This window comes from Volvox carteri (genome assembly GCF_000143455.1).
Source record: "Volvox carteri f. nagariensis unplaced genomic scaffold VOLCAscaffold_21, whole genome shotgun sequence".
In the NCBI taxonomy this organism is placed as follows: Eukaryota; Viridiplantae; Chlorophyta; class Chlorophyceae; order Chlamydomonadales; family Volvocaceae; genus Volvox; species Volvox carteri.
The window spans coordinates 827,559-854,708 of NW_003307564.1; the positions used below are offsets into that span (position 1 = coordinate 827,559).

The window sequence follows — 27,150 nt, forward strand, 5'->3', positions numbered from 1 at the left end:
GCCTTAAGTGATTGCTCGTAATAGTATCAAAATGCAAACAAGAATTACATTGTAAGCTGCAGTGAGCAAGCACGGCTACATGCAAATATAGAGGTGCATGCATGAGTAGTGTAGCGGCAGGCGGTTCACAGATGTTATCGTACTGGGATAATTGAGATAGGCTGGATGAAACATCAAGCTGGAAGGGGGAGGGTTATTATGCGTTTGCTTAGCTAAACAAATGCATAATAACCTATATGGTCATACATACGTGTTTATGGATACAAACGTGTTTGGCTTAAGTATGGCTTGCTTATGACTGAGTGTTTGCTTCACATTTGCTCGTAAACTTTAAAAGTAAATGAATTGCATGTGCATTTGTGTGCCAGTTAAATTTTCGACCACCTTTAGGCGACATCCTCGTATATGTATATATAGGTCAGGCACTACTGGTAGAGCACGTACTTGTGCCCCCTGAGGCTCCGGGATCGAGAACTGTTCGGGTCAAAAACTCGTCTGATGGTGGAAGGAGATAATGCCTTTAGCCGATGGATGGTGTTGACTTGGGATATAGTTGACCTGCGAGCCGATCAGGAAAGGAGTTGGGCCGTCATTGGTCCGGCACTTCCGTGGGATGCCAATGATGTGTGCTCAACCGGAGCGATCCACTGAGAAGTTTGCTTGTGTGACTGGATGAGGCTGAAATACCGGGGAAGCACTAATTATAAGGCTGGATCTCCTGGGTAGCGGCCGCAGGGTGAAGATATGACCCCCATGTCCCACACATCATATAAAAGGTGTGGACGGTCCTCACTTATTATACGAGAGTGTCGCCTATAGGTGTATGTGGGTGTATACACCGTATGTGTATGTCTCTATGTGTCTGCAGACACACAGCTGTGTGTGTGTGTCTGTGTGTGTGTCTGTGTGTGTATGGAAACTGTATGTAAATGGCTTGTTGCAAGGTGGTTGTAATGGTAGGTACATTCACAGAAATAGGAGAATCAGACTTTAGTATACACAAAGAAAAGCACAGTGAAGATACGGTGGGTACACGAACAGGACGCATGTGCCAGATCTGTCGTGCGTGTACCCACCGTGTACGGTAGATATTTAGATTAATGTAGATGGTACGTACCATCTACATGGGACGGTCGATTAAGTTGTAGTGGTGCTCCCATATGGGTTGTTGCAGGGAGGCACCATCAGTTGGCATCATGATTGTGAAAATTTGTTATGGCTTCGGTGTGATATAATGCAGTTGGGACCTTCAAAAGCATGTTTTCCCATTGGTGTGCAGCCGAAATGTCGATGAACGCATCAGAGCACGTCCAGGCACGCAGCATGAGGTGTGCAACATGACGACATATTCTGCTTCATTCACCAGCAGCCCTTCGATAGATCGTCACTCTGATGCGCAATTTAGATATTTGGAGAGAGCTGCTTAGTTGCCAGTTACTACACATTTAGCATAGGTGGATACAGTGAAATTGCGCTGCCGGGTAGGTCTGTGACATTTTGCAGTGCATAACTGATCAATAGCCTATTGTTGCCTGAGGCAACAAGTTAAAGACAGCGTCGGCTCAGTGGATGCCGTGGAGATAATTCCGCTTTTTTCCATTATAGGTGCGAAATGATTAATGACCATGTATGCAGTGCATTGTGAAGATAGAGTGTAAGGTGTGCAAGCTTGAAAGCTGCTGGCATAGCTGGCAAACGTGATGGCCGTTTATAGCTTGGCTAGCAATCATTTATACTGGTAGGTGTAGATAAATCCAGTAGTGTAGTTGAGTGGTACAGTTGAACATACAGGTACTTCAAGCTAATTGTTCGGCTTCAGCATTAGCCACGGTGAACAGAAATGATTGACACAATAATTGTCGAGCTAAACGCACGCACTTCGACCGTTTATTTGGGTTGGATGGAAAGGTGATGCATGCATGCGTCTGTAATTTTTCCACGTGACTATAGACGAACTATTTTGAGTTTTAGACGGCTCGTCTATAGAAGAGTTTTTTAGACGATATAGACGACCGTCTAATAGACGACCCATAGACGACCGTCTATACCCAGTCGTCTATAGACAGGTCGTCTATAGATTACATCTATAGACGAAGCGGATATAGACGGTTATCTATAGACAAGTCGGATATAGACACTGTCTATAGACAGTTGGGTATAGGCTATTATCTTTTAGACGGCAGTAGATGGCGGGCATCGTTCCTTATTCATGTGTTACAATCTCAAATCGTTTCCTCTTCCACCAGGGCTTCACCCACCATGTTATTCAGGTTCCGGGTCCAGGTTTGTCATTGCCATTGACACTAGCAAACCAGTGGTTGTCATCAACCTTGGCTGATGAAACCTCAACCTTGGTTGTCATCAACGACATCAATATCCACAGTATCCAAATCCATGTCTCCTTTAGGCATACACAAGGCATGCGCTTCCAGGCTCCACCCATCCCAGCATCACAAGTACTGAGTACTACTTAAACCATGAGTGCTTCTCCTTTTCCTTTTCCATAAGGACCCTGGTAAGCTCTTCCCGAGCCGCCGAGGGCTGCAAATCCTTCCGTGCCCTCACCTCATCCATCACCTCCTCACTCACAACAGGAATCAGGTCATCTGGGGGCAACCCCACCAGGTCATTCAAGACAAACTTAGGGTTCAGCTCGGCAGCTGTGTGCCCACCCTTGCTGTTACCAGTCACAACCCTGCGTGACTTCCCACCCTTCCCACTGGCACTGGGTGCCTGTGCCCCCTTGCCCTTTGGGGGCACACAGACAATGCAAACCCGCTGCAGCACTGTCTCCAGCGGTATGCAGCCGAATGATGCGGCTGGCTGGCCACTCCGCCTGTCAAGGGTCACGAGTGGGTGCAAATGTGGGATTAGTGTTTGTGGGGCTGTCAGTGTCCCCAGGGCAGGGTTAGACCTGATCTGCCCATGCGATGGCCCTTCAAGTCAAGAACCTCCTGCTTCTGCAAGACGTAGACAGCAACAGAATGACAAATACTACAACATGTGCTTATACTTTGGCCCAAATAGACTCTGAGGTCACTCACCAGGCAGTTGCTCTCGTATTCGTCATCGTGTGCAGCCCCCCTGGCCGTGACAATGTTGAGCTTGCTGGTAACCTGCAGGAGAGTACAGAAGCAAGTGACAAGCAGTGAAGCGTAGCAACTGGGGGGGTGTAGCCTGCTGACTAACCTGCTGCTGTATGGTCTCCATTTTCTTGTTGGTGAATTGGTAGCTGGCCCGCAGGGTTTTGACATAGCTTTCTTTTGGGCCGGTTGTGGTCAGGTCGGTCATGCCATACTGTCTAATGTCCCTTGCTTGCGTCCTTGAAGGGTGCCAGGGCCACATCAAGAAGGTCAAGCCCGTGAGTCAACGCGGCATAGCAGAATGTATGACCGGTCCTTACATAGCCAAACACGCAAAAGGCAACGACTTGAACGCCGAACAAACACCAAAACAGCAAGATAAGCCTGAAAGTTTTCCTGATAAAGGCGTTTGGGATGGCGGTGCTGTTGTCGGTAATGCATCGGCAATGGTGTTGCTGCCAGCGGCGACCGATGACACGGGCGCCATTACCCCTGCCTTCCATGGCGGTTGTGATCAGCATAAGCGCAAGCTGTCACCCAATCAGCTCGACAACAATGAATGCGGCGAGGCGCCCAACCCGAGCGCTCGCAGTGCCAAGCGGGCTCAGACACAGCACATTGATTTGCTATGCGGTTGCTTGTTTTGGGCCTTTGCTTGGTCGGATTTACTTTTTGTTCACAAACAGTGCCAGAACTATCTATGCATGTGCATGAAGAGTGCGCACATGAACGAAAACGCGCCAACTCAGTGCGTGCCTCTTGGTCTATGAGGGGAGTTGTAACTTATCGGGGGGGGGGGAGTCTGGGGGGTGTGTAGCCCCCCCCAGCGCCCCACTCTTAAGGAATACATTACGGCGACGCTAGCAACTTTGTTACTTAGGTTGGAATAAATTGAGACCCCCCCTAAATGAAAAAAAATCACTGGTTGGAATGGCTGTTCATCACAGCCTGTGCTGGTGAGAGTTTTCAAAACCAGCCGGCCTGTGCTGGGAAGTTGCCAGACATTGCAGTTATAAAGGACCATGACGAGCCTTTGTTGTGGGCTTGTCGATGAGGGGTGGGCTTCACTGAAGTCTGCCCAATTATCTCAAACTGCTACAGTTTTGTGGTAAGGAAGTGGGAGAGGCTGGGCACTGCCTGGTCCCCACAGCATGTGCTGGGGTTTTGTAAGTATGGCGATAATCGTGGCCAGTGTTAGCCTGCCAGAACCTTGCCAACATTGATGCAGAACAGACATCAGCTCAGCGGCATGGTTTAACCCAAGCAGACACTCTCCAGCATATTGAACTCCTCTCACCGTCTACCCATCGTCTATTCTTCGTCTACAATAGATGAATCGACTATAGACGACATGTATAGACGACTCGACTTTAGACGAACTATTGTAGATGACTCGTCTAATAGACGGGTCTTCAGGATATAGACGACCGAAAAAAATACAGACGTGCACGTGCACATGATCCATGCATGGATCGTATATCCTTCAGTAGCGAGGACGGCAGGGGGACCCACGCAGCATCCGGGGATATCCTGCAGCATCCAAGGATGCTGCGTGGGACGAGCATAAGAGAATTTTGTACGAGGAGATATACATACAGTAGCAGCTGTGTTGCCAATACCGTGATTAAACTGGTCCTGTCGGGTTGTGTAGATCAATTATGCGCATCCTCAGACTCATCTGTAAAATTGACGAGCATCTATAGACCATATATCTCAGCCCTATCTTTTATACCATATGGTACTATGCATGGCACGATTAGTGTCAGGGTAGGGGTAAGTGGTTACCCATGTGGGTTTGTACGGAGGTAACCTAATCCCGGGGTAGGGGTAACCCCTTACTGAGGGGTAACAAAGGGGTCGGGGTAATACACTACTGACGTGTAACAGACAGGGTAACCCATGTTTACAAGTGTGCCTCGACTGAAACCTTCACCTGCCTGCATGTGCATGCACAGCTGTCTCATCCGTCTATGTGAGCACATATGCCTGTCTCACCTGTATGTATGTCGTTACAGGGTGGTTAAGCTTTACCAGCGGCCCCTTTTCCCGAGGCAGTTCCCTGCTCTCCCCTGCGAGAGGGGCACCCTAATCCGTTCACCCCATCCGTCTTCAGAATGTATTCGTTGGGTTCAGCAACGCACCACCAGCATCCAACCAAATCTAGCGGATCAACGGCGCGTCAACTTAGTTCCTGGTCAGCTCGCATGTAGCAAGCTACATTTCCCTTAGAATATTTTAACGATTACTTTTAACAATAACTGTTAATTTGTAAAACGATCTAACTCAAGTTTCGTACATGTTCCGAGCTTCGTCACATGTCACGAACTGGGTAGCTGTTAGTAAGCGAATCTAACGGGATGGGGCCCCGGGCCCCACCAACATTATCCTAGTACGGCAAGGTCCGTAGTAGAGATTATCCGGCAGGTAGGCCGAGATATAAGCTACCCGGGCGGGGTGTTCTGGCCAGACACTGACGTATCACATTACTAGGTGTTCGGAGTTCAAGACTCCGCTGCCGCCGTCTCTAACTGTTACGTACACATCTTATGTACGCTAGTGCTTGCCGCTTGGTTGGACTTCTTCCTACAACGACGAGGACCAATAACTCCACGCTTCCGCTCTGTCAGTCCTCCCGTCAGGTGAGCGACTGCTACATCGCAAGTTGCGCTGCAGCAAGACGGTCAATGGTGTTGGTCTGTGCACCCTAGCATGCCATCATTTTCGCCACCAAAAGCACCAGTATAATACTGGTCGTTGTCAACTCAAACTTGACAGGTCTATTGGACGCGAACACACTGCGTGCATCAGCAGGTGTTGTGGCTGCAGAACGCGTTGAGGACGAGCTGCATGTCTCAGTGAATAATGCCACGCCTAGGGCGATGTGCGGGTTAAGCACTCTAGGGACCTTGGCTCCTGAGGGCGCGAGATAGATGAATATGATTATGGTGCGTACTATCATGGCAGAGGGCAACCCCAGTTGTGGCAATGTTTTTCTCGGAAGCCTAGGAGACCCAGCATCATGCGCAGCATGATGCTGCGCTCAGGCACAGCAAGCATGACAGGCAAGCAAGGGAGGACGGCAATGTTGGATCACAGCACCACAACAATAGCTATCGACCAACAACAATTGCCTGCCCCCGGGCTCTTATGGACAGCCCTGTACTTCTACGGCATTGGAACTTGTGACTTGCTTAACCATTGGAAAAGCAGCTGCCATAGCCTGCTGGAACGAACACTTCCACGATAGATACATATGAGGTGAAGGCCTCTTGTTAACTTTGCTATGCTTTGGCATTGCGGCAACATGCAAGAGGCGGCGCATTCGTACGTCAGTTTGAGTGTTTCCATGGAACGCATATCCAGCATGCGCCGATGTAAAAGCCATTGCAGCTTCCATCCGTCATCGTGGGCTTACAAATATCAGCCGCTTCTTACAGCGACAGCAGTACAACGCATTGCCAAGGCATTGGCAAAGCGACATTTGCTGTGGTGGCAGCAAAAACTGCAACCCCGTCTTTAGCTGCTTCTGACAGCACATCGAGATTCCTTGCTCACTATGTTTCCTGAGGTCCAGGCAGTCATCAGGTGTAGGATGCTCGCAAACTGCACCATCTCTGCCCAACAAGATCAACATCCCCAAGAACCAGCGCGCACACACCTACAGGTTCTGCGCCCAAAGTGTGTTGGTTGTCTCGCTGCAACGATCAACCAGCTAGCCTAGCCGACGACCATGTCCAGATTTGTTGCTACTACTACCCGCCCCATACTATCCCACAACATAAGCAGCAATGCACCATCATAATGAAAGAACCTGCCTATTCACCAGCCCATAACCAGATATTCTCCGGCATGAATTAAGCTACATCAAAATAAACCCCTCTGTCATGGATCAACTACAGCAGAGGCCTGAAGATAATTCCCAGTTCTCCACCTCCAGGCACCGCATTACAGCGGCAGGGCTTCAATCTGACGGTGATCCTGTACATGCTCACAACTGACTGTCGTCAGCCATGCAGGCCGGCCGGCCTACTTGCCCCGATGATGGTGAGCACCTTCACTGCGCCGGTCACCGATGTTGGTGGCTCCAGAGGTGGTGCTAAATATCTCATTGGTGATTACGATAGCCTTGTCTCCTGCTGCATCACCCCTGGATGCGGCTGTCTCGTCACTTTGTGCTGAGTCGCTCTCGTACAGCTGTGACTGTTGGCCGAACAGGTATTGATACATGAAGGGATGTACAGCGGGCCAACGGGTGTTAGAATTTTTCCCGAAGTTGGGCTTTCCCAAAAAGTGTCTTATGCCTGTAAACGCTAGATATTTGCTGAATAATTTAAATGTATGTGGTGACAAGCTGAGTTCATCATCGATTGAGGGTAAATGATGTACTGAATGCACAACAGCACCTGTAATGGCGATGGCTTACACAGGCAATCTACCCATCGATAGGCCACGCACCTTTCGTTTTTTCAGGAAGACGGTGATACCCACAACCGCACCGACACCGAACACGCCAACGATAACCCCCACAACTGGGGCGACGATGTTAGCCTTCTTCTTGACCTCCTTCTCCTCGGCGGATTCAGCATACTGCATGCACAGGCAAGACGCACACACCACTGGCAATTGGCTCATGAATATGGTAGAACGGAGCACCGGCTGCTAACAGGGCCAGAGCAGGCCTTACTTTTGCCTCTCCGTGCAGCAAGGGAGCAACTGGCGGTCTTTCCAGACATGTGTCGAACATGCGTAACGGGTCTATGTCAGTAACACCCACCATTGACCAGGTCTTTTCCCAGCAGCCCATGGGTACCCACAAGATGCTGCGCGAGACACGGATCACAACTTGAAATGGAACGACTACCCCTTTCTGCCCACCTACCGTGTAGCCATTCTGAGCCCAATCGCCGTCAAAAGACCCAAGAGGGCAAAGGCCGGCAAGTTTGCTGTTCACTGAGTTCCAAACGTTGACCTTGAACTCGTAGTACGGAACAGTGGGGTCGCGCTGCATATTCGAGCATGTGCGGGGTCCACGCAAGGATACACGTCAGCTTCTGACAATTTGATAGGGAGAGGTTAAAGTGCCATGCCTATTAGTGTAGTAGCTGACCGCTGAAAAGGCCTCCCAAGATGCTGGTCAAGCGCTTCGCGCGTACTTATAATTCTTATGTGTGCCGTACTGTGTACCAGCTACTACATTTCCCTCCCTTTGAAGGGATCCGTCTCGGGCCCTCACAGCCACGTACACCAGCCGGTGCCTACCCTCGGGCTGTGGGCGAGCAGTCCATGTCACGTCATGTGCTGAACACACATGCGCTTAGCCGTCTGTGTACCAGCTACTACAATTAGCTGGGATTACATTTAGTGAACATCGGCGGCCCGGGGTGCCAAGTGGCTGGTACGTTCTGCCTGTTTAACAGACATACCATCACGTACATGCGCTTAATTGGCTCCTATTTTCCGCAGCACGCCAGCGCTCACCTTAATGTTCACGGTGTAGGATGGACTGTTAGCACCGCAAACCTGCAAGGGATAATCACCGGTGGGCAAGGTTGGATACTAGAAGAACAAGCATAAGAAACCTTCTACAAGCTTTCTAGGAGTGGACTCGACAAAAGCAGGCTCGAAGCTCCAATCTCACGCAGGCTGTATGTTGACTTGCATTTTATTACAAAAACGGAAAGCAAGTGCCCTACCCGGTGCGCAGTGTTAACCCAGGTAATGTACTGCTGCTGCAAAAGAGCAGCAAAGATTTAGCAATTAGACGCACTTACGTCAGCTAGATTGCTATCTCCAGTGTCAGTCGAATCTTGGCCATCCGTGTCCTGTAAGAGCCGCCGGCTGCCAGCACCATTCTTTGGCCACTCGCAAGTGACTGTGACGTTCTCGGTAGGTAGATTGAGAGCAGTCGCCAGCTGGCCTCTCATGCGCTCCATGGAGGTCGCGTCGCACAAGGCAAAGTATGGCGAAATCCTCTGCATCAGAGGGGAGCATGAACAGGATTTTGGGTGATCCCCCACAGACCAGGGAAAACATTGCCTTAATGGTTTCGTTGAACACAGTTGAGATGAAATAGGCGAAGAAGTGAGCGAGTGGGTCACTCGCTGCGGATTGTTCGTTATTACCCTATTAATTCACATGTCCTGACAAGAAATATCTGTCTCTCTACTATTTCACTTACGCGGAAGCTCAGCGTCGTCTGCAGGAACTGCGCCGTGACAGACTTCTTGGGTGGTGCAAGAGCCTTGGGAGGGTTTGGAGGGGTCGGCGGCATTGGTGGGGGGCTGGGCGGCGATGGTGGGGGTGGGGGACCGGGTGGCGGCGGCGGCGGGGGTGGTGGTGGCGGTGGCGGTGGCAGCGGTGGTGGTGGCGGGGATGGTGGCGATGGGGGCGCCGGAGGCCGGGGCGGCGGCGACGGCGGCGACGGGGGCCTTGGTGGAGATGGTGGCGGCGGAATCCTGCATTGGGATGAGCAGTCATCACCGTCCAAGAGGTTGCCATCGTCACACTCCTCGTTCGTGTCTACAACCCCATCTCCACAGCGCTCGCAATCCGGATCTTCCTTGTCCACCCAGGTATCACCATCGTTGTCCACGCCATCATAGCAGTTCTCGGCCGTCAGCGTGGCTTTCGTATTGCAGAGCACTGCACACGCATGAATTTAGTCACAGCATTAAGACAGGGCATGCGCATGAACAGGCAACAGCAAGCGGTAGGCGGTGAATGCAATGCAGTAAGTGGACACAAAGCCTTGAATTTGTGTTCTTTCTGCAGTAATGAAAAGTGATTCACGCACTCTGCCTGGTAGATAAACATTAGCTGGAATGCATGTAAGTAGCATTTGCATCAAGCAGCTGCAGCTTGCAGCTTGCTGCGTATCCTAATTATGTGAGCCTAACCATGTGTGCTAACTTGTGCACAACTTGTGCAACTTGCTTTGATGAAGCTCATCCTCTGCTGCTTCTAACAGTGCCTTTAAGGACGAAAACCTATGACCTCTTGTTATTCTATCGGCCCTAGCATCGCTTACTATAGCGTTCCTGGAAGCAAGGTTTGTACATTGCTCGTGAAAAAAATCATCGACTGGACGTTATAATTATGACGTGATCCATTAAGTTCGTTTGGTGACCACAGTACGTACCTGTAGCCTGGCAGTCCTGGTTTTTGCCCTGTGGAGTTGGGCACATGCCAGTCTGATAGGCAACAACACGGAGGCCGCTCCAGTCTACTGGGCCGTAGAAGAAGCCAAGCCACTGATGGTCCGAGCTGCATGTTAAGGGGTATAAGAAGCAGGGCGTCAACGTGACAGGCATGCCCTTGCATTCACCTGCTGTCCAAATGAGAAACTCATCTATCAATATCGTGCGCTAGTATAAATTTAGATAGGAACGGTCTTTATCCAATGTACCAGGGCACAATCTATAGATGCATAGCGTGCAAACCAAAAACACGATACCCCCATGAATACCGCTTTGTACTACATATGCTTATCACGCAAGCGGGAGACTTACATAGTGTTCTTCTGGGTGCTCGGGGAAATCAGCGACATCTCATTCGTTACACTGACATCCGAGAACCAGCTTTCCTGGTCGTAGATAAGTGTGGTCTTGAGGGGCGCCGGGAAGAAAGGGTAGGACGCCTCCAATTCATCAAACATTACCGGCTGTGCAAGTGCAATCAAAGACCCGCCTGCGTGAGGTGGAAGGAATAATGTGGTTTATTAAGCGGTGGTTACATTGAAGAGGCAATGAACTCCCGGCATTCGTCGCGACAGCGTAATCATAATTGGGGGCCGTATGAGCAACTTCTGACTTGGCTAGCGTGTTGGCGGCAAAGGATAATGTCGCTCTACATAGTATGTGTGGAAATGTACATATGGACGGATGTTTCAACGGATAAAGCCGACTTCACTATCGTACTTACCATTAAGGTTGACGAAATCAGCGATTCCTCCTTTGATGGCCACCAGGGCATTCACCATGTCGGCCGATATGCCGCCTTGGACAACCCGTTCTCCCGATGGAACGAATAGGAGCTTATAGGTGCTGATGTTGTACGACTTAACCGCCGCAGGGTTGGTCACGTACGTGATGATGGATGGGCTGTATCCCGCGGCCTTCACCCAGCCGTCAAGTGCTGTCCTTGCAGCCTGAATAAGCATAAGAGGTCGCACACGTCGCTAAATGAGCCTGTCACAACATTCCTGTGTATCAAGATGTCCAGGGTATCACTTCAACAACGATGGCAGCAAAAAGCAACGGGCTATTTACGTCACCAATTTTGCCTAACAAATAATGTCATAAACATCGATGTTATTCGCGATGATAAGGGAGTCTACAAATGTACAATATGTAACAAGTTGTTGAAGCAGGGGTATGGCGGCAGATGCATACGAGTTCTCAGAAGCTGCTTAATTGGACTCGGGTCATCGGTGTCGTGGGGATGGCATGAAGCACATTCCATGAGCCGTGGGGCCTTACGTATTCTGGTTGTGTGATTGTTGTCACCATAACTTACTGAGCCTGGTGTGTAGGCGCCAAAGGCTAGGATGCCTCTAGCTTCCTCTGGGGCAACTTGCAGAGCCTTTTTGATCATATTGGGGTACAATGCACCGCAATCCGTCCCCCGGCAAAGACGCTGCAGGTGCAAGGCATACAAGGACAAGGTGAGCAATAAATTTAGGCGTGGGGTTGATGGTCAGCATGAAGGGAGAACCGACAGCAGGCAAGTATGTGAGATTGCCGAGGCAAAAGTTTGCCGAGCAGACACCAAGCTCTACGTACACATTTGGTGTACATCTAAAACAGGTAATTCTTGACACACGGATTCAGGGTTAGATAGAAGGCGTGAAATCAGAAAGGCTTGAGTACGTTTTAATGTACGCAGTTCACAGACACTGACATAAGAGTCGAACATGTGCATACACATTGGAAAGAAATATGTTTAGTAGGTGCATCCTGAATATGATCCAGCACACATGCATGCCGGATGCATGCATAAGTATTGGCTCCATGCACACATGTTTGGTATGGCAACCTTAAGGTGGCGGTATGGCTGAAGCTTCAGCCCTATCGCAAGCATCATTTGTTGGTTGCACCTGTCATGTTGCTAGGGCTCGTCTGCCGGCAGACAGGCGCCTGTCTTTCCATCCCGGACATGCGTGTAGCGTGTCTATTGTCAGCAATATGCCCTGGCCATCGATGATAAGCACAGGAAAACATGTTGTACGAGCCAAGGTGGCAGGACCCGTATCTTGCACATATAATTTCCAGAAGCCATCATTCAGCCAGTCAGGTATCAAGTCTTTGCAGCAATCGAAAACCCACCTCAGCTGCATCCATGCTGGCGCAGACGAAGCCGCCCTTGTCCATGGTCTCAATCTAAGTTCAGAGTGCACACGCAAGTAGTGTCCTTTAGTTGGATTGAAGGAATGAAGTAATGAAATGTGCAATCCAATGTACATGAAGCCCGGCACGCAGTGGCGTCACGAAAAACGCAAGGAAACTAGGAAGACATTCAGGCAGGAGCTAGGCAGGCAGCAACGCTGCAGAAGGCAGACAGTTAATAGGATATGTGGCTAAACATATTTATGTATGTAGGTGCTGTCCTGCTGAAATTATGTTCGAACCTGTCGTAAGCATAAACCTATGCACGTATGCGCACCGTCGGTGCGCCTTGGGAGGATTATTGCTTTCCCTCCTGGGAGGCTTTGGTATTTTTGAGATGCGCGCTTGTCGTGAGCCAGGACTTACCACACCAATGCTGGCCCAGGCAAGTTGTTGGAGGGCAATAACTTGAAGGAAAACCGAGCACCACAGCAGTCGTCGGACCGCTGTTGCGCGACTTGCGCCTCTCCACGACGTTGATGTCATGGAAGGCAATTATCAGCCGTTGCTACTTGCGTTCCTACCTGCGGCATGCATGTCATGAATCAGTAAGGTGGAAACGTATCGCCGTAAAGTCGCTCGGCAGGTAGGTTGGCAGGCATATACAGATAATCCTAAAAATATTGTTTGCTTCCATTTTTATGTATATTTGAAGGTTAATGGGGTCCCTTCCCATTCGCTTACCAAGGGAAAACTAGGTAGAACGAGACACTCTTCGCAAGTAGGTCTCTGTATCCGAAGACACTTAATAACTTATCAAGAAAATTTTTATTTGTTTATGATATAAATAATTTGTCGCTATGCGCTTATGTTTTCTATCATATGCTTAGGAAGGTAAGAAACGACACAGGTTGAGAGGCGTACTCGTCAGGGCTTTAAATGAAAATTATAGCAAGATAAATCGAACCGTATAGGTATAATTAACGTGTTTCAAATAAGCAGCAAGGTTGGTGGCTTTTATACTCAAGGTAAGGCACAGGAACGGCATGCTTACTAAAGGAAGTCCGAACGGACACAGTACGGGAGTCGTTTCGACCTCCTTAACCGCAATGACTGACCCTTTGGAAGGTAGCGAGGTAGCGCAGGTCCCTATCGTGCTACTGAAGGTAGACGGCATTAGCAGTGGGGCTAGCGAGTTGCCTTGAAATGTTTCGCCGGTTTCATTTGTGAAAATCTTATATTACTTGAATGGGGGAATGAACGTGAACGTGACATTCTCACATCTAGAAAATCAAGCCAATCGTACCAACAGATGCATTTACGCAAGGGAAGAGATTAACCATAACCGATTGTCGTTCAATCAACCGTTTGAAAGTCATCATAAGTACTGACGACGTACTTTCTACCGATGAGACACACAACCTCAGTAAGATCGCACATCTACCAATCTGGCCTTCAGTTGTTAATGCATGCCTATATATTCAGCAGTTGGGCAAGCCGAAGCAAGTTGCACACATGTTGTACTCACATATCGCTACTATATTACTACTGCTACGTTCGGTTGCGTAAGACGCAGCAAAAAGGTACTGCTGCACGTTGCATGTTCAGTAGATGTTTATCACGTCTTCATGTAATGTCAGGACAACGAATCCCTATCTCGGTCGTGCCGCTGAGTTCCACATGGGCTGGATAATGAGATGCGAGAAGGAATGATGTCATGGAGCTAAAAGGCTGTGTGTGTGGTGGTTGTTACAGTGGGCTCTAGACTCACGAAGAGTAGAGCGGGCCAATATAAATGTCCATGTACTGCACCTGAGACGATCATGGCAAACAAGGCACCCACCCAGACCAGACAACGCAAGTTACCTAGCTAAAACCCTAAAACTCTAGCACACACACATATACACACATATACACACACACACATACACACGGACATGGGGAATCCTACAGGGCGGGGGGCCCCTGGGCGCTTCACGCTGGGGCCCCGCCCAAAAAACAGCCCAAAAAACAAAATTAAACTACATAACAGTCCGTGAATCAACTTGATAACGCTCGGACTGAGGTTGCCATTTCATGTACACGCGCACAGCACACGCATGAAATAATGGAATAATAACAACGGTAACGCAGACATACAACACTAATTCAGGACTTTAGAGTCAGAAGGGCTAAAGATATTAAGATTACGGATGTTTTCTGCTGGAACGTATTTCTGCTGTTTTCTTGAGTAGTTGCCTTACCACTTAGGGGTCGTACAGACGGAGGGGTACCCGCAGGCAGGGAAGTTGTGCTTGCTTCCGTGGGAGGGGGTGAGCCTGGTTACCGAGCGACTTTGCTTCTGAACGCTGTAGATTAGGGCAGAAGCCGCAGCGGAAACCTGTCAATACTGACATGATGAACTCGCGAAATTACTCTTTCCGTCGCACTGCTGCGACTTACTCTAGCCCTGTACGGTCCAACCGTACGCACTAACGACATTCAACCGAGTACGCTCTCGTCAAATACACAGAAAACGTTGGTTTTCTTTCGTTTCATTCAGAAAACCTACAGTTATATTTCTGCTTTTATTGCCATGCATGAAAGCTCATGTGTAATGGCTGCTGCTCCGCTGTCCTGCGGCACCCGGCAATCAGAGTTACCCTCGCTTTGATTGTGCGTACGTTGTTATGAGCATTCCGTTAAATACGGTAATGACTAACATATTCTTATTACTATTACTTGTAACGCATAGGCGGAACAACTCCTGCCGTACTATCGTACGTCATACCCCAACAAGGGTATATCCTTACTTTGGTTAGTTCCGTCTAGGCGGACATTTGGTTGTCAAGAACCAACTAGGCACTTCACTCGTATAATCGTTTCCGCTTCCCTTTTTATCGTATCTCGTCCTTACTCTCCTCATTACATACTTAGTCATTTTTAGAACTGGCTCGCTCACACTTCTGTTTGCCGCTGCTATGTAGCCAGCTGCTGGGCGAGAAGAAATTCCGTCCGGAGAGGCGAGCTATCGTTCAACATTACTCCGGAGATTACTAGTGGATCCACTAGTTGTCAATGCATGTGTTTATTGCTCTGATCGGTACCCATACACGGCCGTTCGCCCAAACCCTCACCCTTTTGTACGGGCATACATGATATGTGACAGCTAACGACTGCACACCTCACCTCCAAAGAACTAGGAAGCAAGCACTCAAGATACAAGCTAGCCGAACATGTTCTCGTCAATTCGTCATGGACTGCTGTATTCCGGACCTACATAACTGCATCTTATGGTCGTATGTGTTATACCACGACTTTACAAAAGTACTGATCAGTGGAAGCAGACCTCGTGGTATGCCCAGAATACAACAACATGCTTGCATATTGCTTGAATCTACTCATCCAAAGCAAACTCAACCATAAACAGCGGCCAGCCATATGGCAATGCATGGTGCATACGTAAACAGGTGGGAACAACAGACACTGTTTCATTATCCAGGCAAAAGCAAGCAGAGTACACAAGCGTGCACACACACACGCACATACACACACATACACACACACTGTAGTAGCTGGTGCACAGTGTGGCACCAGCATCTCAAGAGGCCTTTTCAGCGGCCAGCTACTACACACATATGTACACCCACATGTACACACACATACATCAATACAGGCAATCTCGTTTCACTGCGCTTTTGAAGGGTTTCCAGCACTGCCGCGATGTGCAGTAGTGGCTGTTAGGATACGAGATTCATTAGCCTTCATTTGGTCGACTAATGTCTTTGCGACAGCCGCTTGGGAGGCTGGCGTTTTTGTAGCTTGTGCTGGGATTGTTGCTGACTTTGTGGTTGGTGCTGGTATTGCAAGTGCCTTGGTGGATGGCGCTGGGCTGGCTAATGCCTTAGTGGTTAGTGCTGGGTTGGCTTGTGCCTTGGCAGTTAATGCTGAGACGGTCTGCAACTTGCTGGCCATTGACTGAGAGCCTGCCAACAGAGTTGTAGGTGCCGGTAAGGCTGCTATTGGCGTCCTAGCTGCGGATACTGTGGTAGCTGGTCTCTTGGTGGCTAATGCTTGGGTGGCTGGTGCAGGGGATGTTGGTGCAGCGGTAGGTGGTGCCTTGGCAGTTGACATTAAAGTGGCTGGTGCCAAGGTAGGCATAGGCGTCCCTGATGCTTGAGTTATAGGCTCAGGGGTATTAACTAGTGCCTGAGGGGCTAGTCTCGGGCCAATTGATGCCTGGATAGCTGATACATGGGCAGCAGCTGATGCTTGGGCAGCTTGCACACGGTTGGCTGGTGCATGAGTGACTAGCGCCTCACCAGCTTGTACCTGGGCGGCAGCTGGTGCTTGGATGGCTGTTGCACGTATGGCTGGTGTTGGGGGGCCTGGTGCTTGGGCGATGGCTGGTGCCTCGGCTGGTGTACGGGTACTACCTTGTGCCTGGGTGGATAGTGCCTGGATTGCTGGTACCCGGATGGCTGCTGGTGCTTGGGTGGCCGACGCCTGCACTGTGCCAGCTGCTTGGGTGCCTGGTGCCTGGTCGACCGGTACACGTCCAGCTGGTATTTGGGTTGCTGGTGCCACAATAGCTGCTGTTGGGGTAGCTTGCATGTGGGCGGTTGATGCTGGTGCTGTTGTCGTTCTAGGGGGATTGCTGTATGTGTAGGGTTTCAGAGCTGCAACCCGTAGTGGCAATAGGGGCCGAGGTCCAACATGTTCACCGCCATCCATCATGTCGGTTGCTGCCGTATAATGAGGGGCTTCTTGTCCGGTCAGCTGACGGCCGCTCACAGAACGTTTCACGCAATTGATGCAGCTCATGATGGCCGGAACCTGGAGGCAGATTCAGTAGCATGTTAGTATGAAGGTCCTTGGGCTATCTGTGCCATCATGATAGCTAGTCCGCCTATCTAAATCCCAGTACTGGTGCCACTAATGGCACCTGAGACCCACGCAGAACTCCATCCCGCTTTCCTAGACAAATCCATTACAACACATATGCGGCCACATAACCACGGAGAGCGTGTGCCCTTGTAGCCCCAATCCAGAGGAGACTGGATACATTGTCCACTTCTGGGTGATTTCATGAATGGTGTTCACATACGATCTGTCCCTCTGACGGTGCATGGACCACAACATCTCCATTGTTGCATAAAGATGGCCAGGGTTGCTTGGGGAACTAAAATACCATCCTTTTCGATTGCCAGAAAAGCCATTTTCTAGGGAAGAGGATTTAGGATCGCATGGTCCAGGTCGCCCCGGGGTTTCCGGGGTGCGGGTTGGGGTGCGAATGATGTCTTTAGGGAGTGCAGCGAGGATAGCGCAGGGTCCGAGTCCCCCCCCAGCTGGTTTGTGGCGCTGTGGCAAAGTTAACAGTTTACAGCCTTACACTCTGGGAAAGGTTTTCACCCGTAAATTCATGTTTACCCGTAATCACGTGGTCTTCACATGTAATTACCGGCCAAGAAAATTTGTTAACATGCTTATTTTTAAGTTGCCAAAGCATTCCTTTTATTAATTAGGTGCCTGATGGCACCTGAGAGGATGCTTGAAGGCGGGATGGTTGAACATCCAACCACAGACCAATGGACGGTTCCAGGACACTGGCAGCATGGATAGGGGCTGCAGGTGTATACCTGCTAGAAAGAATACTGGCGGCCAGCCAGCGATTCACAACTTCATTCGCAGTAAGGAAAAAACAATTATTTAGGCAAGGTGACCAGCGATCAAGGGGACCAGCGATCACTGGTCCCCTTGCCTAAATAATTGTACTTTCCTTATTGCGAATGAAATAATATACTGAGTTGTACATTGTCTCATATGGATGACCGAGCAAAATATACTCAGCATGCTCTGTGTAACTTATTTAATTATATACTGCTACCGCTTACACAGTATAATAAAACGGAAAGCCCGCTTTGGAAAACAACCAGGCTAATCAACAGTCCAAATTACCTGAATTCCTGGGGGTCGAATTGGTTTAATTCACTCTTCTGCGTAAAATTCGCTCGAACCAACCCCAAATCAGCAGCCCGAATCGCTATGTGAGCGCATCCTAAATTCTCCACTGCATAGCCATTTGCTTATAAGCAGTAATTAGTAATGTACCTGCCGTCTCTTCTAAATCGTACGCGCTGGCGCAGGACACGTACCTGGGCCTTGTAAAGATAGTACATGAGAGCTCCGACCAGCAGGATGATTGTGCCAGCTACTGCCACTGCAACAGCAATTATGACTGTACTTTTCCTGCCGTTACTAATGCTTGGCTTGCCAGGCGGAGGGCCTGGCACGGTGGGCTCGATCCACTGCGTATTTGGAAGGTACGTGGGGGTTATTTGGAGGTTATTTGACGGCGCTATCCATGCTGCTAAAGGAAACAAGCAGATGGGTGCTTAAATAGCTGTCCGTGACTTATAATACCGTAGTCTTACTTATACGCGACGTTACAAACTAATGGCGATTTTCGCCATTCAAAAAGTGTAGAAATCCGGACCAGCTTTTGGCCCTAGGGTGTCGCCATCGGTTTGTCAGTGCAAGTTTATGTGGAGCCATGTGCGCCGGGTGCAAGTGCTGTGCCTTGCACTGATGGCAACGAAGGAACATGTCAGCCTCGTATGGCGTGTGCGCACAGAGTCGCAAACGAAGTGCATTTCAGGTTTGCTTGCATGGCTGCTGCTGGTGCAGTTCTCCGCTATCGGGGCCCTGGGGCGGTGGGCCGCGACGACCGCCATTCATATTGTAACGGAGAAATGTGGACCATACTTTCGGATATTTTGGCCGCCATTCGTTTTTAAACCGAAGAAATGTCAGACCCCTCTCGGCCAGGCCCGTCACAGTTTGTAACGTCGCGTATAAGTAAGACTACGGTAATGTATGCATAGAAGTAAAAGTTGCGAGAGAGCGCGAATCGAAGAGCGCGAGTAGAAGTTACATATAAACAGACGTTCAATTGAAATTTTTGAGGCAGGGTATTCAGTATCATACCGGGAACGCCTTACCCACAGCAGCAGAAGGGAAGCGAACGGCACCGCAAGAAATATGCATAATGGAAACAAAAAGTAATATCCTGCTTGCAGTGCAAATGTTACTTAAAGTGCATTAATATTGGCACGTGTTTATGTGACCAGACATGCAGTTTTCATCTACGATTTGCGACAGCTTACCATGTAACCGGTCATAGCCCAAGGGCCATTGAAAGGGCCTAGAGGGCAAAGTCGGTCAAGCATCCCACTATTGAGCGAACTGTACACGATAAGCTTGAAATCGTCCATGGGTGCGGAGGGATGGATCTGGTGGTACCAAATCAGGCAAGCAAGGGAGGAAAGAAGTATGCTGATATGTGACTGGCAGAAAGGTAGAAGCAAGGTGGCAAGACACTAGGTACAAGACTACTGCATGCAAAATCTTCACTCTTTTTCAAATTCACCCAGGAGATTGCTTGCCCAACTTTGCCTGCCTGATCCCATGATCATGATGTCATCACTTCTCGTATACCTAAACCTGAGTTTCGGCACATATGTAGCGACCCAGCCAGGAAACGCAATACAGACCATTTTAATACTGAACCAGTATGCTCGCAGTTATATATCTGCATGCGTGAAGTTCGGAACCTAAGCAAACTTGGACCCCGTTGAAACCCCAAACTGATTCGTGTGAAAAACAATTCCTGAAGTCGTACGACTGTTGTATCACGCGTGATACAACAGTGAGCACCTTCGAGGGCAAGCTGACGTACCAAGCGTCCGTCACATTAGCCGCATACATAATTTGCCTCTTATTCATAGTGTTTACCGATATTTCGCCACCTACCTTAATGATAACATCGAATGGGGGACCCTTGTTAGGTCCACAAGAAGCCTGCAAGGAAATTTTGTTGCGAAAAGTTCATATACAAAGCAGCGAGCACCAGTTCATGGCGACAACACGCGAGAAACGTTTGTAATGGATGGGATACGGTTTGGTGCACATGGTTGCTCTACCTTCATGAATGACATGCAGGCATATGTTTGCAAGTACATGCATGTGTGGTCAGCACCACACGGGTAATCATGAATTACTCCGATCGTGTAGGCCGTTTTGATTCGTAATTACAATGCCGCATAAGTCCTTATCCGCAAACTCTCACTACTCTCAAACAATGGAGATGCAACATGCGCCAAAAACATGCACATCGGGTTTTAACTGCTAGCGCAAGCAATCAAGCTTATTCACGCACCAGTGTTTCCGTGAGCCGGCGGCTGCTGCCCTTGGTAGCAGCGGTTACCCCGGCTGGCTGAGCTTGCTGACCACACGCTACTGTGATGTTTTCGGGCGGCAAGTTGAGAGTACTCGCCAGCTGCGCTGTAATACTGGCCCTGGAGGCGGAATCACACCTATTGTATAGAGGTTTGTCCTGCATGTATGTGCCGATCCATGCATATACGAGGGAAAAAACATGAATTTCACTTGAATTCATTAAGCAAGATATAGGTATGTGTAAGACCCCTCAAGGGGTTCTGATCCCTTGAGGATGGCCCTGTGCATTAAGGATTACCAATACGTTCAGTATTGCATAAAGTAAAGGATACATCATGCAAAAGTGATACACAAAGCAATTGTTGATGGTTTATTCACAGCTAACACGTTTGCCCTGGCCTTTTTGTGTTTCAGGCGGCAAACATTAGATGCTTCTAGGACTTCACCTCAAAGGACAATGATGTTTTCAGGTATTGTGCGCCAATAACCAAGCCAGGTGGACCCATTCTCGGAGTCTGGGGAGGTGTGGACGAAACAGGGGGCCATGATGGCAGCCACCAGGGAGATGGCGGCGGTGATGGGGGAGGGGGCGGCGATGGCGGCTGTGGTGGGGGCAACGGAGGATCAGGGGGTGAAGGTGGAGGTGGAGAAGGTGAGGGTGGCGGTGGGGGTGATGGCGGTGGTGACGGCGGCCATGGAGGCGACGGAGGCGGCGGTGTCTTGCAGAATGACGTGCAGTCATCGCCATTAAGGATGTTGCCATCATCACATTGCTCTTTAGGGTCAAGGACACCATCACCACAGCGCTGGCAGTCCAGATCGGCTTTATCTACCAGACCGTCTCCATCATTGTCCCGTCTATCATAACAGTTTTCTGCCGTGAGTATGGTGCCAATGTTGCAAAGCACTGCGAGGCCGCACGTCAAAAGCAGGCAAACAGCATTATGATAACAAAGCAGCAGGCTTGAGGGGCTTGAAGGTATGCATTGATCAATGGACTATCATGATATATCATATATAGTCCAACCCTAACAGGTCACGTCAATACTCCCTCCACTAGCGCAGCTAACATCCATTACGCCTGCCATTTGAAGACATACACGGATTGACGTACCGGTTGCCTTGCAGTTCTGGCGTGGACCGGAGGGTACAGGACATTGGCCTTTCTGATGAGCTACCACACGAAGCCCTGACCAGTCGATGGGTCCCGAGAAATAACCAAGATGCTGGTGGTCCAGCGTCCTTTAATTTTATGTCCAAACAGGCATAAACATTGTTATTATAACGCCAATAAGGCATTCAACAAAATTGGATGGCGGTGCTCGAGAACTCTTAAAAAACTTCGCGCAACTAAATTAGTTGATTTAATGTTCAAGTCAGAGGCACCACGCGAAAAAAGGGTATTAGCCATCTGACTAGACTGGGTTTGAACAAGTTTGTCGTTCTCGGTAGCATCTATTTCAAAAGCTAAGTTCAAGCCTCTTTTTTGGTGTACGTGAACACACACGTGATGTCTAAGGCGCTCCACCAACATCTTAAGAGGCCTTTTCAGCGGCCAGCTACTGCAACGCCTTTCCCCAATCCTTAGGCAGTCGTACACCGTTCGTATTGTGTACGATTAATAACGTTCATGCGCACCTGGTCCTTGTAGTTGCGGAGTAAATAGCCATTTCACTTGTGACTTCCACAGATTCAAACCATTCAGAGCTGTTTGCAGAAAAATTGGCAATCAGTCCCCCCAGCAAGAAGTTATACGAGGTATCCATACCCTCCGGTAGCAAGGAGGGCTGGCTGAGTATGATGACTGATCCGCCTTCAATCGTGCATGGTGGGAAGATCGAAAGGGAGGCGCGATGTGGGGTTGAGCATCAATGATTTTGTTGTATCACGTCTTATCGCAGGAAAAGAACCGATCGGCGGATGACAGATCCCGTGATACCCAGGATACTACAGATTTGGACAAAAGGTGGATGTGCATGTGTTGCACATGTTTATGTTTGCTTGCAAGCTGCGCAGAGAGCAATGAAGTATGATGCATCATGACACATATGCGTTAAGACTGGCGGCTTGCTTTCTTGACACGAATAACGTTATTCTCCGGAACCTAAAGGGACCCTTCCGGTGTTACCTTTTAGAGTCGGGTATGTGATTAGCTACGTATGCATTTTGGCTGCACTTCAACGTACGCACTTCAACATTTCGCTCTGTCTGCATGCCTACTTCTGCTGCTGCTGTACGACTTCATAACATGCAAATATTAAAAGGCAATCATGATTGGTTTAAAGACATGCATTTACCTATTTTGCTACCATATTCGCTACCCATTTTGTTTGGACAGGCGAAGCCCTAAAAGGACATGAGCGATGGGGTATAGCGGAACATGCGAAACGTTTTTAAGTGACGCAAGCTCTCTTTATTGTTCACAGCACCGGGGTTGCTCGCTTTGGCACTGCATGCAGTCTCATCACCGGCGGTGTAATAAAACTCAATAAATACAGCACCCACAGGCAGAGCACTCCCAAACTTACGTACCACGGGTGTTCACAAATTGGGTGATGTTATCCTTGATGCTGATCAGGGCATCACTCAATGCGGGGCTAAGGCCACCGCTGGCAGCATAGGCGACTGAAGGCACATACAGCAGCTTGTAGTTGCTGAGGTTGTACGAGTTTATTCTCCTTCTGTCTGTGACGTACGTAACAATAGAAGCATTATAGCCCGCGTGAAGCAGCCAGTTCTCTAGGGCTAATCTGGCACTCTGCACACATGTACCATCAACACACGAGTGCATAAGCGCATTGTCACTAAGTTGCGTGCACGAGTGCATAGCGCACAGATTGAGGTGCAAGCAATCCGCGGTAAAAGCCAACTTTGAAATATGGCTTTCCTAACAGAGGCAAGAGCCTGGGGGCAGGAAGTGTTTGTGTACTAGTTACAGGCATGCGTCGATGCAGGGTGGCTAATGATTGGCCTGCATGTGATTGATGATGCGACATAGTGTCCATTGGATGCACTGCATAGTGTCCCTTGAAAACTCCGGGATCAATCCCGACAGATTTGTATTTGATATGGGGATGATAGATGCATTCAGTGATGGACCCGGTCATATATAGTGACCTTCTCAAGCCAGTCTAAAGTTGAGTTGCTCGGTGCCACCATCTATCCGGCAGGTTGTGCTTGATGCTTGTGGTGGGTGTTTATTCCGGCTAAGCCATTCATTTCGCAGCAGTCGGCATAAGGGAAAAGGCTGAGGGTGTCCCGAGATATATAGGGGAAGGTAGGGGCTGCTGGCAGGTTAGTGGCCACCAGGCTGCTTGCAGGCTAGTGGCCATCAGCAAGCTACTTGCTTCTAGGTCAGGCACTATTGGTCGAGCACACATCAATGCCCCCGGGACATTCCGGGATCGAGACCTGTCAATGTAGGTAATCCTTCCGACGGTGGAAGGTAAAATGCCCCTAGGCAATGGAAGATGGTGATCTGGCAAAATGTTGACTTGTGAGCTGACCAGGAACGGAGATGGGCTGCCGACACTCCGGCAGATTCCATCGGATGCTGTTAATGGGTGCGGAACCTAAGTGGTCCACTGAGAAGTTGACTAGGGTGACTAGATGATGGTGCCCCGAAATACCGGGGAAGGCAGGGTTTCGCCGGGTAGCGGCCACAGGTGAAGATATGCCCCCCCTGTCCCACACATCAGCAATACTTGACATAATATTACACTCGCTCACCGAGTAGGGATAGAAGTCGCCAACGGCCAATATCCCACGTGCATCCTGCGGTGCCATCTGTAGCGCTCGCCTGAGTATATTTGGATACAGAGAGCCGCAGCTGGTACCTCGGCAGTATTCCTGATGCACCAGATGGAGGCATTGCAGCAGCATTACAGCATGCAAGCAGTATGCTTCACCTGGAGGAGCGGACCTCAAGTACAAGTTCCTGTGCCCAATTCAATCTCAAGGAGCCATTTTATTACCTGTTTCACTTCCTTCTTTCGGTTTCCTCTGCTTTGGACTTTTGGGGCACAGGCCTCATTTAGTAGCAACATGCAAGTTTCTGTCAGTATTTGTTAGTGTGGCTTCTGGTGGAGGTCCAGGGAATTTTGTTGTATCACGTCTTTTCCAGGAAAGAACCAATCGGCGGATGTCAGATTCCGCGATACCCAGGATACTACAACTTCACCAATTGGGGGCCCTAACTGCATATTCCTCCGTAGGGGGTTTTTGAGCCTACCCTTTGGGTTTGATTTCTGCTGTCCAGGTAGCTTGTGTTGTCTGATCTGGCTGGGTGTCTTGTTTGCCCTGCAGTCCATGGCCAGCTGGCCTGCTGGCCATACTCTTTGTGAGTCGGAGCCCACTGTAACAACCACACACTAGCAAACTTTTGATGGTGGCTGTCTCCGCCCACGCCCATACATCATCATGTACTATCTTCATCATTCTCCATAATAATCAATCTGATCAGGTGTAGTAGCTGGTACACAGTACGGCACACATTAACTACAAATACCTAAGAAGCGCTTGATCAGCATCTAGAGAGGGCTTTTCAGCGGCCAGCTACTACATCAGGTGATGCTCCACTGGCCATTAAACGCAATACTGAAATATTGGATTGCTAGGTTTGTACCATTTCTTATTGTGTGTATGTTACATGGTTGGGGGTGCGTGACCCCATACCTTAAAAACTACCCATACAAGCTGAAGGCCCAAGGGCATTTGTTATTGCAAGACCTCTCAGCAGCTTGTTATCTACAGATAGGCCTCTGGAGGCTTGCAGCTCGTGGATTGGGGCCTAAGTGACATGGGGGGCGGCTACCCCAGCATAAATACAGGGTTTTTGGGGCGTGGGAGTTAAGAGTAGGGTCGAGCCGAACAGCGGGGAGACCATATGTGGGGGCCACCAAGCTACCAGCGGGGCAGTACTGCCCCGCACTAGTGCAGGGAAGCCAGTCATGACCAAGCGTGATCACGCTTGATAGTGAGTGGAGCGAGCTTTAAGCAACGTTATTATCTGCAAGCTGTTGGTCGAAGTTTGGTTATTTTGCTGCCGGTGGCATTGCTGCCGGGGCGGTTGTAATGTAATCACGATGTAACAGCAGAGGACAAGAAATGATGAATTGAACAAACTGATGTGCTTCGTATGCCCACACATGCCGCTGCTTATCACACCAAAGCAAGCTTATCTTCCATCACCCTCACGCACCTCTGCCGCATCTGCACTGATGCATACAAATCCTCCCTTCAGTTAAGTCATCAAGAAAGTAAGGTCGCGACGTTTCGTAGGTAGACAGTTGCGGGAAGTGACATGTGTGGGTCGACGAAGTGGATGGACCGATAGACAATATGCATGAATAGGGAGCATACCAAACACAAGAACCAAAGGCGTCAGTTCTAGTTAAGCAACACTGACTGAAAAATGAGGTCTGCAGGAGCCGGTTTTATCATGGCAATCTGTCTATTTGTGTAATTGGAGGAGGCGCTGTCTGACGGGGGGCAGACGCGTGCAGCCGGTGCTACTAACAGTGGTAATACCACAGCCACCCTGCAATGCTGCTACACGTAGTTTTGGTTGCCAATCTTGGCAACTCAGTAGGGAGCTGGCTAATCGCCTTCTGTCCATGTCGGCACACTGCACACGCGTGTACACTGTTCGCTATGGTATATGCCAGTCATGCAAGCATAAGCAATTACCTTCAACGTACCTGACGTGGATTTGTATCAGCACCAGAGGTCAGGTGCCGCAGGGCAATCACTTGTAGCCAAATTGCACAGCATGTTAGTACAGGTTGCTTGGGTGCAGCTTTCCTCCACCTGCTCCATGACGACGCCATGACAAAGTTGCAGCAGCCCCCTCGTCCCCTCAAGCCTGCTGCGACATGCATGCATGCATGCATACATAAATTACGTCTTGCGTCGTACATACAGGACTGGATATTGTCACGGCCATGGCACGGGCTCAAAAACGTGAGGGTCTGGAAGATGTACTGCTTAACCAAATGTGTATGAACCAAGTAAATCTTGGAAAGGCCGCGTGGTTCACTACTTGCAAATGTCCTTCTCGTCATTTAAGCGCCGAGCTGATGGATCGTACCGTTTTGGTAAAACCATCTGATTAGATAAAACTTTTCATTCATGTTTCGCATGCGCAAAATGAACGGAAACTACAACTAGGAAGTTTTCGTTGTGCGTTACCTATGGAAGCGGACGGATAATAGGCTTTCTTGGCATCATGATCCAGGCAAGCAAAACAGCTTATCTTATTTCCTGAACCGGACCGTCGTTATCACCTGGCTAGCATTGTATGGCGGCTATTGCTAACGAAGCGGCCGAACAGACACAGTACGGAGTCCGTTTCAGCTTATGCCCAAGGCCAACTGAGCCTTTCTGAGGTAATCATTTTCATTTCATCATCGTTAAACCACCGGCAAAAAAACTGCTCAACGCAAGTTTTCCCGAAGTTAAGTTCGGCTCGTATTGCGTATGTACGTATCTTGGTCAGGTGTAATCGCTATTTTCCTAATCGAACAATA

General features: G+C 49.3%; 2 protein-coding genes across 2 annotated transcripts; both read right to left on the reverse strand.

Moving 5' to 3' along the window:
• Positions 1 to 425: 425 nt before the first annotated feature.
• Positions 426 to 4,391, reverse strand: VOLCADRAFT_104931 (uncharacterized protein; the record flags this gene model as incomplete). The annotated part of the gene is made up of 5 exons (XM_002951017.1): positions 426 to 558; positions 2,712 to 2,836; positions 3,045 to 3,116; positions 3,190 to 3,322; positions 4,381 to 4,391. The coding sequence occupies 5 exons, from the start codon at positions 4,389 to 4,391 to the stop codon at positions 426 to 428; spliced, it is 474 nt and encodes a 157-aa protein (XP_002951063.1).
• A 1,396-nt stretch (positions 4,392 to 5,787) lies between these two features.
• On the reverse strand, positions 5,788 to 12,952 carry VOLCADRAFT_91480 (uncharacterized protein; the record flags this gene model as incomplete). The annotated part of the gene is made up of 15 exons (XM_002951018.1): positions 5,788 to 5,996; positions 7,136 to 7,283; positions 7,539 to 7,670; positions 7,768 to 8,085; positions 8,317 to 8,349; positions 8,562 to 8,603; positions 8,855 to 9,055; positions 9,262 to 9,324; positions 9,607 to 9,725; positions 10,222 to 10,346; positions 10,592 to 10,769; positions 11,004 to 11,229; positions 11,598 to 11,717; positions 12,407 to 12,460; positions 12,833 to 12,952. The coding sequence occupies 15 exons, from the start codon at positions 12,950 to 12,952 to the stop codon at positions 5,788 to 5,790; spliced, it is 2,088 nt and encodes a 695-aa protein (XP_002951064.1).
• Positions 12,953 to 27,150: the final 14,198 nt, after the last annotated feature.